Raw genomic sequence first — 13154 nt, forward strand, 5'->3', positions numbered from 1 at the left:
GTCCATTCTAACTTTTTCATGTTGGAAGGGGCTGTCGATAATATGGGATAAGGAATGGAACTAGTTGATGTTCTGAAGAGGCTGGCCTGTCTGCATTTCAGGACTTAATCTGGTCCGGGGGCCCATCTGGAGGTTTAGGTTTCTGGGAAGTTACCCTAGTACATGTAACCTTGGTAGAATCTAGCACCCTAGGTGTTATTTAGGTACTCAATAAGTATTTATTGTATACTTGGATCTGTTAGGCATGATTCTAGACCCTGGGGTAAAGCAAAGCAAAAAACATGGCTAGCTTCCTGGACTTTATTCTGTTGAGTGGAGACATGATAAACAATACGTAAATTATATAGTCTATAAGGAGGTGATAAGTACTGTAGGAGAAAATAAAGCAGGGTAGGGAAATAGGATTTGGGGGGAGGGGCAGGCAGAATCTTTTTTTACATTTTGTGAAAGTTTTCAAACATGCAAGAAAGTTTCAAGAACTTTTGAGTGACTTCTCATAGACTCTAGATTATGTATTCTTTTGTATGAAGCTATTTACACATAATATTTTTGAAATTCACCCATGTCAGTATATATGTAAATCTGTTCCTTTTTATTTCTAAGTAGTAGTCTAAGGTATGACTGGCCTGCAGTTTATCTGCCCTCTTTTTGATAGATATTCAGGTTGTTTCCAGTTTAAGACTATTAATAAAATATGTGAACATTCTTATTTAGGTCTTTTTGTGGGCTTGTTTTCATTTCTCTTGGATAAGTATCTGGGAGTGGAATTGCTGGGCCATCTAGGTTGTATATGTTTGGTTCTTTAAGAATCTGCCAGACCTTTTTCTCACTAACCATATATGAGGTTTCTAGTTATTCTACATCTTCACCATCATTTGTTATCAGCCTTTGCAGTGTTAGCCATTCTGGTGGGTGTGTAGTGGGAGAACTAGTAAGGAAGAGCACTGCCTGGGAAAATGACTTTTGAACAAAGACTTGAAGGATGTGAGGGAGCAAGCTATTCCTTACAAGTTCGGCAAGCAGCAAGGAATCTAGTATGACTAGAACAGAAGGAGTGAGGAAGATAATAGTAAATAATGCCAGAGAGATAGCAAAAAAGGAGAATGCAGATCATGTTGGGTCTTGTATGCAATTTTAAGGGCTTTGGCTTTGATTCTGAGATGAGAAATCTTTAGAAGATTTTGAGTAAAATAATAACATGATCTGACTTCAGAGTATTGCTCAGTTTAATTTGTGAGTAGGCAAAGGTAGAAGCAAGGAATACTTGCTGGAGCATTGTTCCTGAATAGATAACTAATGTTTGGTTCTTAGAGACGTCCTTTGAAAATAGAAGAGAAAGTAATTCAGCCTAGCCTTTTTGTTCAAGTAGCAGTGAAGTCTAGTTTTACATACATAAATAATCGCAGGTTTTTTAACCTCTTCAGTAGCTTTTTACAAAAGTAGTCAGTTATTTCTAATTTATCCATAAGGAATTTTACACGTTATTGCTGCTTTTAATGAGCTGTTTTAAATTCAGTAACCTTACAGATCTAAATGTAGTATCAACTGTTATGACTAAGTGTGAAGGTCATTATTTGCTTAAATAAAACTTTAATGAGAAAATAAGATAAAAAATTTTTAAAAAACGAGTGAATGAATTCATTTGTTTAGGAATCTGCAGAATATAACCTTGCAAAACACTTCTTAGTTTAACACTTACTAGAATTTATTGAAAAGCAAGTAGAAACATCTTTTTCTTTTTCTTACATGCTATTTATTTAGGCTGATTTTTCTCATTTTTCTATAATGATATTTCATAAAATATTGAGTACCTGCAATAGGCCAAAATATTGTGCTAGATGTTGAGTATGTTCTAAAAATAATCTTGGTTAGTCCTCATCCTTAAAGGAATTTGGATTCTCCAAATAGTACAAGAGAATATATCTTTTGAGGGAAGATACAAAGGTAAATTAGACATGGTCTACAATCCTAAGGTGCTCACATTTCTGGAAGTCAGTATGTAAACAAATAATTACAGCATAATATCGTAAGTATAGAAAATAGTACTATTGGAGCACAAATGAGGGAGCAGTTCTACTTAGTGGAGGTAAAGAAAAGATAATTTTAAACTAGATTTTGAAGAGCATGTGAGAATTTCCCGTGGTGGGTGGGTGCATGGGGAACGGTAACATCAGCAGAGCTATCCATCCAGGTGAGCAAAGGCTTAGAGCAAGTTTACAACCTGTTTATGTTTGTCAGTGGCTGGGGCAAACGTTTGGGACACATTTTGTAGTACTGTCCCTTCAGATAGGTTTTATCTACAGATAGTTAATATCACTGTTATTTAGTCAATAAAAATATTATTTTCTAACTTCTCAGGTATTAGTGATATATACCCTATTAGAACTGGTTAATCCTTTTGCATTAACTACATATGCATTTTTAAAAGCCCATAAAAAGCTACCTGAAAAAGCAAAATTTTTCATGGGTAAGCAAAAATAACAAAGAGGAGAGTAAAAGAAAAGGGAACATTTCCTGCTGGAGAAAAGAGGAGAAACAATGAGGAAGAAAAAAATATGTTATGCAAATAATAAAAGCAGGTACAGTGTCACTTGCTAGACTTGAAGTCAGATGATGAAGCTGATAATTCATTCTTGAGCCTGACTCTAAAGCCCGTATTCTTCCAGTGCACTAGGCAAGCTGAAGTAACAAAGGTGAATACTTTTGGAGCCCAGCACCATGGTAGCAAGTAGAAGTGTGCCTCTGAACTTTCTCAATTTTATTTATCCATCCTTTTTATTACTTATATTGCTATTTATTGAAAGCATTTATATTATCTGTAATGCTTAGAATGCAAGAGGCTTTATAAGTTATTTGCTTAATTATAAATTATGGTTCATCTGGTTTCATTTTACAAAAGATTGAATTTAAAGAATTATTTAGATTATTTAATTTTATTAACTTTGGTCCTTGTAAATTATACTGGCTGGAGAGTTTATGCCTCTGTTATTTTAAGAAAAATTGGAATTTTTCTTAGTGTTTTGGTGAATAACTCTGAAATTACAGTTGCGCCTATTCTAGTTTGCTTGCTGCTGAAATGCAGTACCAGAAACAGAACGGCTTTTAAAAAGGGGAATTTATTAAGTTGCAAGTTTACAGTTCTGAAGCCTTGAAAATGTCCAAATTAAAGCAAGGCTATAGAAATGTTCAATCTCAGGCATCCAGGGAAAGATACCTTGGTTCAGGAAGGCCGATGACATTCAGGGTTTCTCTCTCAACTGAAAGGCACATGGTGAACACGGTGACGTCGGCTGGCTTTCTCTCCAGGCTTCTTGTTTCATGAAGCTCCCCTGGGGGTGGTTTCCTGCCTCATCTCCAAAGGCTCTGGCTGCATGGGCTCTCGTGGTTCTTTTGGTTCTGAAGCTTTTTCCAAAAGTTTTCCCCCTTTAAAGGATTCCAGTAAACTAATCAAGACCCACCTGGAATGGGTGGAGTCACATCTCCCTCTAATCAAAGGTTAATGCCCACCGTTGGGTGGTATAAAATAATCTAATCAACTTTTCAGCCTACAGTGCTGAATAGGGATTAAAAGAAAGGCTCCCTCCACAAATGGACCAGGATTAAAATGGCTTTTCTAGGGTACATAATCCTTTCATACCAGCACAGAGCCTAATTATTATAAATAAAATTATAAGTTTTTATAAGACTTTACCCACCAAAATTATCATAAAGATAGTAGGTAGTCTGCATGCATAGCTGTTCCCTCTTCTTAAAACAATGTTCTACCTAACTTTTATTCCTGCAGATCATAATATAAATGTCATTTTGTGCATTAGTAAACATGGTATCATTTCTGAAATCTCTTTCCTGTTTATATTTCCTCTAACACATTTTGCCTTTCCTTCATAGCACTCATCACAGTGTACATTTTATTTTGAGGGCTTCTTTTAGTATCTGGAGTGTAAGCCCTGCCGTGGCAGGACCATGTCTCTAGTCCCAGGGCCAGGCACATTTTGGCATTCAGTAAATAATATACTAAATTAGTTACTGAGCAAACGTAAACCCAGATATTCTGGTCCACATCTCTAGTTTTATTTCTATCCCAGCATTTCCCAAACTGTGTTCCAAAATTTCCTATGAGCTATTAATAAATATTGCCTGAAAAAAATGACTGTGTCTATAGATTTAGAAGAGTCACAGCTTCCATTAGCCTTTTGAAAGCTCTCAAGTCCTCAAGTTTAGAACCCAGCATTCCCCACACTTTTTTTTTCTTTTTAACATCAAACTTTTTTGGACTACTTGTTGATAATTTGAAATTAATATTCCAGTGTACACAATTTTGGGAATGCTAGCCTACTCGATGCTAAAAGTAGGTTTATTCAGAAATTTTATGGGCAGATACTGTCTTCAGGCAACATCAGAATTCTTACCACATTGTACTTTACAGGTGCATCATCTTGAATATTTAGTCAACATATTCATTAAATATTGAATTGACCATGTGACTTATATTTTATTTGTTAATTGGCTTCACTATTCTGCATTTCCTCCTACTCAAAGCAAAAAATCCTATTTTAACTTATAATTTAATGTTACTTCATGGAAATAAACGTGTATAGCTTTGGATGTTTAAAAATAATTTACCTGGAAAGCTACAAGTATAATTAATGTTTTACTATCAAATTAAATTGATTTAACTAGAAAACATTTTAGTGGCCTAAATAAATTATCATATCTTTTAGAAATTACCATTGTTTTAGAAAATCATTTCATGAAATGTACTCAAATATTTTTGTCTAATGTGGCCAATAAAAATACAGAAGAGAATTTCAAATTTGTACCAACCAGAAATAATCTGTTAACTTCTTGAATATATACTTTGAAACTCTGATGTATTTGTAGTATATGTATTTGTGTGTATTCACAATATATACATCCATACAAATATATACATAGAAACATTAATTCATTCAGTCAACGAATGCTTAACTCCATGCTTTGTGCCCAGCACTGTTTTAGGGTGAGGATATAGCAGTGAACAAAATAGACAAAAAATCCCTGCCCTTATGATGCTTAGATTGGGACCAAGGGTGGGGAGAGAGGGGAGATAACAGTAGACAAACTACATGGCATGTCAAAAGATTGTAAGTGCTACAAAAAAAACATCAAGCAGGAAAAAGGGGATAAAGGAGTATAGTAGGGAAAATGATTGATTTTCTTAAAATATAAATATATGTTTATATAGACATATATTCATCTACTTTAGACTTTCTTGTATATAGGTATATTCAATTGTCTTTTTCTCTTAAAACAACAATCATACCTTTACCTGGATACATTGATGATTTTTATGTCATTAACTATTATTATGAACCATTTGATCCATTTTATAGAATATGGTCCATTTTCTACACAGCAGCCAGGGTGATCTTTTCAAACCCTTCAGTCATTATTGCTCTGAGAAAAATGACAAATCTTTAACATGACCCATAAGATTGCATGATCTGGTGTTAACCACCTCAGCACATGAATCTGTTACTTTCTCCCTCACTTGCCATGCTCCTGTCCCTCTCCTTCTCTAATCTCCTTTCAGTTTTAGGGTCCTCAAATATACATGGAAGGGGGACAGGGGGACAGGTAGGAATAGTATGGATTTTAGTGATCTTAGTTGTTGAGATGGTCTTAAGACTTTGAAGTACTTTAGCTCATTTGCTATATAGTATATACATCTCTGCCCCTTGGTAACCTATTTTTCTTTATCCAACTTTTTATTACAAAAATATTCAAACTTACAGTGTGTGTTTGTGGTGGGGATAGGTCAAAGAAAATCTCCCTTGACATTTCAAGGTATGTGAGAGTAGACGAGTATGTCTACTTCCCATTTAGGGTCCTAAAGTTGGGCCTGTATTAGTGGAGTGAGGACCTGTTGATATGACAGTAAATTAGTTGTCAGTCACTATTGCCTCTCTGCCAGCCTCCCCCACTCACACACATAGAAACAGTTTCTACCAGCTCCCAAGAGTTTTTAGACAATGTGTATACTTAGATTCAAAGATCAAATTGAGTTACAGAAAAGAAAACAGTTTTCACACACCATAGTTTGTGATTATACAATTTATGCCTCTTTCTTATTAAGCATGATCAAACCAAGCCATAAAGGAAAAGATTTAAAATTTTCACTTATAATAGAACTTTCCTGTTTGGAAAAAATAAAATCAGAAGTCAAAAAACTCCAGGAAAAAAATTATTACATTGGTATAATTTCCTTAATATTAAAAAGAAAATAATTCAAGTAGCTAAACATAATGAGAAAAAGAAAGCAATACTTTTGAAAATGAACAAAGAGCAGTATCTGGATGGGGGAGCATAACCATCATTTGTAAAGAAATTACCCATAAAATAAAAAGATGAGTGAAGATTTAAAAATTCTGAATGACTATTAAGAAAAAGTTACTCCCAGGAATGATGTTGTATGTTTCAACCTCATATGTGCTTTGAGCACTTCCATTTTTAATTGTCCTATAGAGGCTTTCAGGAGTTTACAGATATCTGCATATCATAGTACAAGGGTAATTTTTGTAGGATTTGGGGAGGGGCTTAAGCATTTAGGTTATTTCCAGTTTTTTTTTCCTCTGATCAGTTTGTGTTTAGTTAAATAAGTTCTGACACATCCCTTTGGTTATCAAGAATGTAGTAGAAGTATCAGAATGGGAAGATCTTCAGGATATATTAAATGAGCCAAAGCTAAGGATAAAGCTTTATATGTTGAATAGTAGGATCCCATAAGTGAACTTAAAAACAAAGAAACTTGTGTGTATGTTTATATGTACTTAAATATTTGCAGGAGTTGTCAATAAGGACTAGCACTTTTCATTTTCAACTTGGATATTTTGAATGTTTTCCAGCTTGTATTTTCTATCTTAAAAAACTAGTTTGTTTATACAAAATTTAGTGTTGTGGGGCTGTGTGAGAACAAATACTTTATGGTGGCTGATGTTATCACAAACTGGTAAAATCTTCCTGGTAACGAAACCGAAGTTTATTTTGATCACCTGTTGTTTGCCAGGCAATATAATAATCATTTTCTACACATTTAATTGCTTGAATCTCTAACCAACCCTATAAAGTAGATTACATTTTCCTTTTAGAGGAGGCAGTGGAGATTTAGAGGAGAGGAAGTATCTTGCCAGGAGTTACACAACTGTTTTAAGTTTTAGAGTTGGAGTCTAATCCAGATAACCCTTAAACTTTCTCTACTGCTATTTAAAAATGGTTCTAGAAATTCATTTATTACATTAGACAAAAGACAAAGGTTTGAATCTGTGTCAGTTTTGTCAACTAAAAATAGAGCTAATAATCTCTACTCTTCTTTGAAAAGATCATGTAATTGATTTGTATGAAAGCACTCTAAATGTACAAAGCACTATATGAATAGGAGATTAAAATGAATAAAATGTTCTCTATCCACAGACTGAAGGACTTTTTTTATATGATAAGTGCAAATGTTTTAACCCTTTTTCTCTGAATCTCATTTGTAAAATGTGAACTTTAAGTAGCAGTTTTAGTCAACTTTTGAAGATGTCTTTATATAATAGGACTGTTTGCCAGTTTTCGTGTAGTACCTTTTCTTAAAGTGAATATATATTCAGTGCATCCAACAAAATCATCTCATGTCTACTTAAAATGTTTTTACTCCAAGCTGTATTTGTTAGTATCTTCATTTCACAATGTATTAAAATTCCTCTGTTTAAAAAGCAAATGAATAAAAACTTCAGAAGACTGTGCATTCTGTTTGCTATTTAGTTATATAACTTTAACCTGTTTTCTCTCCTTTTAGGAACATCATCTTCAGCGGGCTATTTCAGCACAGCAGGTTTATGGCGAGAAGAGGGATAATATGGTTATACCAGTCCCAGAGGCAGAAAGCAATATTGCTTACTATGAGTCTATATATCCTGGGGAATTTAAGATGCCAAAGCAGCTCATTCACATACAGCGTAAGTATTTACTTTTTAATTATTACATTTTCTGTTTTTATTGTCTACTTGTATAACTCTTAACAAATATTAACTGATCAAAGCCATTTTCATTACCTGTTTCATTGACTTGAGTTATTAGCACCCATTTTCAACTTTTAAAATGGTGTTTGTTGGAGACTTCTGTCTGCCTGATAAAAAAGATAGAATTTATTATCCTAGGTTTCCAGTTTAATCCCAACATGTGATCTTTTTTCCTTTCAACAACAGTTTAATTAATAAATGGAACAAGTTAAGGTGAAGACATATTTCTGTCATCAAGGAAAAAGAAATGCAATTAGAGACTCCAAGATAAACAAAATTTGCATAAGGGAATCAAAGCCCAAATATGAAGCAAATAATATGTGACAATCCTTTGAGCAAATGAGCATATGTGGGATAAGAGAAGTCCACTAGCAGCTGGAGTTCTCTCAGGTCAATGCACATGTTCCATTTCTTGGGATTTCCTTTCTTTTTCTACAAACTCTAATCAAAAGTGTGAAAGAAAGTGTGCTTCTCACAGTTACAGGTTTGAAATAAGAATAAACAAATTACTTCTTGGAAATTGGGAACTGTAAAACCAAAAATATAACCTCACTTTGAGAAGGCAAACAGTTTTTTTGTTTGTTTCTTTTTTTATTTGAAGTCTTCCTCAGGAAAAATTAATCTCCCAAGAAGATTAAAGGAGGGTGGAGCACCTAATAAATCCACCCAAGCAACCAATCTGTAGCTATCTCCCAATTGACATAATTAGCATTTTGCAGGAAAAAGTAGGTATACTGGATAATTACACAATATATCTTAGCTGGGAGCAGCAGCTGGGGCAACTCCTGGCCGGGAAGGCAAACAATTTTAATGAAACTGAAAACCTCGTAGCAAAACACCTGGACCTGACAGCACTTCTGTTTATGGGTGATTGCCTTGTCAATCCCTTTTCTGGGCTGGTTAAGGAAGATGAAGGTAGATACCAGTCTTTACCCAGGAAGCTAAACAAAGAACCTGCCAGCATGGCATCTTACATTGCTTTAGACAAATAGGATGAAGAATATGCCTCAAATGAAGAAATGGCTTTCTTCCTTTTCAGGGATAATATTAATAGTATTAAAACTTCTTGATAGTCAGGGATTGGCAGACTTTCTGTAAAGTGTCAGATTGTAGGTATTTTAGGTTTTGTGGATTCCATATTGGATCTTATCGTTGCTATATTGTTATTGTGAAATTTTTAATTTGTGTTTTCATCTTTAGTTGTAATATGCACCTCACCTTATTGATTTCTTTTAGAATAATTATTTCTCTAATTTACTAAGAATTATGTTGAAGTAAACCAAATTAAATGGCATATATATACTTGCCCACTCACATGCTGAATTACATATAAGGTAGGTGCAAGCATTCTAAATGAATTTTATAGCTATTAGTACCTAAAAAGTTGTGGTCTGCGAAATCATGTCAAGTGGATCTGAAGTTATATATCTGATCTCTATATATGTCAACTAGATCCACAGTCTGTTCCATAGCCCTGGGCTATATATAATATCTTACAAATGCATGCCTTTAGTTTAAAACAAGATTAAGTAAAATGAAATTACATTAATCAATTTACATTATCATTATCAGAAAAAAAATTAAATACATGCCTTAATACTAATTGATCATCAAAATGCACAAAACACTTTATTGGAAATACTGAATTGGATATGTCGAAATTCAGAAGGTACTGCATTGAAGAAGGAATTGATTTTGCTGACGTTGTAATCAAATGATAGTATTAAAATGGTAATAGAATTGTAACTTATTTGGGGGAAGACTTTTAATCAGTACAAAATGAGGTATCTTTTCTTTGAAAGGATATATACATTTGGCGTATTAATGAAGATAGTGTAGTTAAATTAGTTTAGTTTTTTTTTTTTTTTTTTTTTTTAAAGGAAAGACAGAGAGAAGGAAGGAAGGATAGAAGGAAGGAAGGAAGGAAGAAAGGGAAACATCTTTTAAACATTTGCTTGTTTTATTGTATTCTGTTTCTCCGTTTTTGGTACATGGGCTGGGGCCGGGAATCGAACCGAGGTCCTCCGGCATAGCAGGCAAGCACTTTGCCCGCTGAGCCACCGCGGCCCGCCCGTTTAGTTTTTATTTTGAATAATTATAGATTCATGGGAGGCTGCAAAGAAATGCAGAGAAGACCCATGCATCCTTTCCTCAGCCTTTCCCAGAATTAGCTTCTTGCACATTATAGTAGAATATCAAAATGAATAATCCATAGAGCTGGTTCAGATTTCACCAGTTATATGTACACTTGTGTGTGCGTGTGTTTGTAGCTTTCTGCAGTTTTATTACATGGGTAGACTTGCATAATCGCCACTACAATCAATATACAAGACTCCCTCTTGTTGAGTCCTTTATAGTCAGTCTTCCCTCCCTAACTCCTGGCAGCCTCTAATCTGTTCTCTATCTCTATAATTTTGTTAGTTCATGAATGTTACATACATGGTATTATGCAGTATTTATCTTTTTGCAATTAGCTTTTTTCACTTGACATAATATCCTTGAGGTTCATCCAGGTTGTCACGTGCATCAGTAGTTCATTCCTTTTTACTGCTGAGAAGTATTCCATGATATAGATGCTCCACAGTTCGTTTACCCATTCACCTATTGATGGACATTTGGGTAGTTTCCATTTTAAGGCTGTTACATATAAAGCTGTTATGAAGATTCATGTGTAAGTTTTTTGAGTGAACCTAAGTTTTTTTTCTTGGGGATGAATATACATGAAGGCAATTGCTGAGTCATATGCTAACTCAATTTTTAGCTTTGACAGAAATAGCCAAACTGTTTCTTTACCAGAGCAACTGTACCATTTTACATTCCCATGAGCAAAGTATGTGTCCAGTTTCTCTGCATCCGTGCCAACATTTGGTCTTATTACTATTTTTCATTTTTGATATTCTAATAAGTATATAGCTTTATCTTGTATTTTTTATTTGCATTTCTCTAACAGATAACAAACATTTTCATGTGTTTATTTGTCATCTGTATATCCTCTTTGGTGAAATATTTAGATATTTCTTTTGCCCATTTTCTAATTGGATTGTTTGGGTTATTTAATGTTGAGTTTTGAGGGGTTTTATATATATAGTCTAGGCACAAGGTCTTTGTCAGATATGTGATTTGCAAACACTTTCTCTCAGATTGTAATTTGTCTTTTTGTCCTTTGAATAATAGAGTCTTTCTCAAAGCAAAGGTCTTTAATTTTGTTGAGGTACAGTTTATCATTTTTTTCCTCTTATGAATCATGCTTTTGGTGTCAAGTCTAAGAACTCTGCCAAGTCCTAGGTCCCAAATATTTTCTCACACATTTTCTAGAAATTTTACGTTTTACATTTAAGTCCGTGAAATTTTGAGTTACTTTGTGCATAAAGTATAGGGCTTAGGTCAGTGTTCATTTTTTTGCTTATGGATATCAAATTGCTCCAGCACCATTTATTTTAAAAGCTAACCCTTCTCCATTGAATTGCTTTTTTTTCTTGGTCAGAATTAATTGTGGATCTGTTTCCAGGTTCTTTATTCACTGTTCTACTCCATTGATACCTGCATGTGTCCCAAGACAGTATCACTGTCTTGATGACTTCAGCTATATAATAATGCTTGACATCAGGGAAAGTGATATGTCCAAATATTAATCTTTTTCAAAATTATTTTGGCTATTCTTGGGCCTTTCCTTACCCATTTAAATTTTAGAATAAACTTCTCTATGACTACAATGAACTTGCTGAGATTTTGATAAGATTTTTTAAAATCTGTAGATAAAATATAGGGAAAATTGGATTCTTTACTATGGTTAGTTATCCAATCCATGAACATGATAGTATGACTCTCCAAGTATGACTCCTTTGATTTCTTTCATTTGATACTTTATGATCATCATTCAGATCCTGTACATGTTCTGTTAGATTTATACCTGAACATTTCATTTTTCTGGGACATCGACAGTGATATTATTTCATTTTTGATTTTGGCTTTCACTTATTCATTGTTAGTATATAGAAATATAATTGAATTGTATGTTAATCTTGTATCATTTGACCTTACTGAATTTTTCTAGGAAGTGTTTATTGATTCTTTGGGGTTTTTTGTGTAGACAATCACAGTTATAGTCTGCAAACAGAGAAAGTTTTTTCTTTTCCAATATCTATACCTTTTAATTTCTTTTCTTGCTTCGTTACATGGCTGAAACTTCCAGTATTCTATAAAAAAGAGTTTATTGTATGCCTCTTGATGTTCTTCCTTTTTGTAGCCACACAGTATTCCATCACGCGCGTGCACACACACACATGTATATACTATCATGGTTCACCATTCTGCTTCTCAGTCATTATACCCTTCAGCACCTTCCATGTATTGGGTATTATGGATAATGTCCAAAAAAGCTAGACCATATATTACAGTGTCCTCACTTGGTTGTATAGTGAGCAGGACTCTCAGTTTTAAACAGCTTTCATTGGTCTATAGAGACAAAGAACTGACAAGCACAGCCTCACCAAATATCAAATCAAAAGTTCTCCCTATCTCTTGTCCCTCTCCCCCTAATTATTTACCCCTGGTAGTGCTGTGATACTGTTGATGTCTTCCTGTTAACTATTGGCCATAGCATACAATTTTAGTTTTCCTCCTATACCCCTCTATTATCAACACTTATTACATCATCAAACCTTTGGGGTAGTTCATGCAAGAATTTATTTATAATTGTAGATTTAATCAGTGGGGTATATGACACTACACATCCCCTTTCAATCGTATTCACCTTCAATATGGCAGTGTTGTTTATAACCCCACTAATTAGTTACCATCACTTCTATCCATTCCCTTCCATTTAAGTTCAGTCTCCTTGGGTAACCTTTCCCCCATCTCTAGCTTCTGTGTACCATTAAGTGTGCTATATATTTTACAGTGTAAACTTCTGAAATTACCTTTATCAGAGTCATAATAGCAAAATCATACAATATTTATCCTTTTGTGTATGACTTATTTTACTCAGCATTATGTCCTTAAGGATTCTAGTAAACTAATCAAGACCTACCTTGAATGGGTGGAATCACATCTCCATCTAATCAGAAGTCACACCCACAGTTGGGTGTGTCACATCTCCATGGAAACAACCCAGCC

At 34.1% G+C, this 13154-nt stretch overlaps 1 protein-coding gene across 8 annotated transcripts in view; it reads left to right on the plus strand.

Annotated features, from left to right (window-relative positions):
- EPC1 (enhancer of polycomb 1) overlaps window positions 1-13154 on the plus strand; it is a 112949-nt gene that overhangs the window by 72087 nt on the left and 27708 nt on the right. For all 8 annotated transcript variants that reach the window (XR_013172318.1, XM_077152207.1, XM_077152219.1 and 5 more), the window contains one exon: window positions 7817-7976. Coding sequence is in view for 7 of the 8 variants with exons in the window: in XM_077152207.1 (XP_077008322.1) it covers window positions 7817-7976 (160 nt within the window). In the remaining variant the exon portion in view is untranslated. The remainder of the gene's footprint in view (window positions 1-7816; window positions 7977-13154) is intronic.

Source organism: Tamandua tetradactyla, chromosome 1 (assembly GCF_023851605.1).
Source record: "Tamandua tetradactyla isolate mTamTet1 chromosome 1, mTamTet1.pri, whole genome shotgun sequence".
Taxonomy (NCBI): domain Eukaryota; kingdom Metazoa; phylum Chordata; class Mammalia; order Pilosa; family Myrmecophagidae; genus Tamandua; species Tamandua tetradactyla.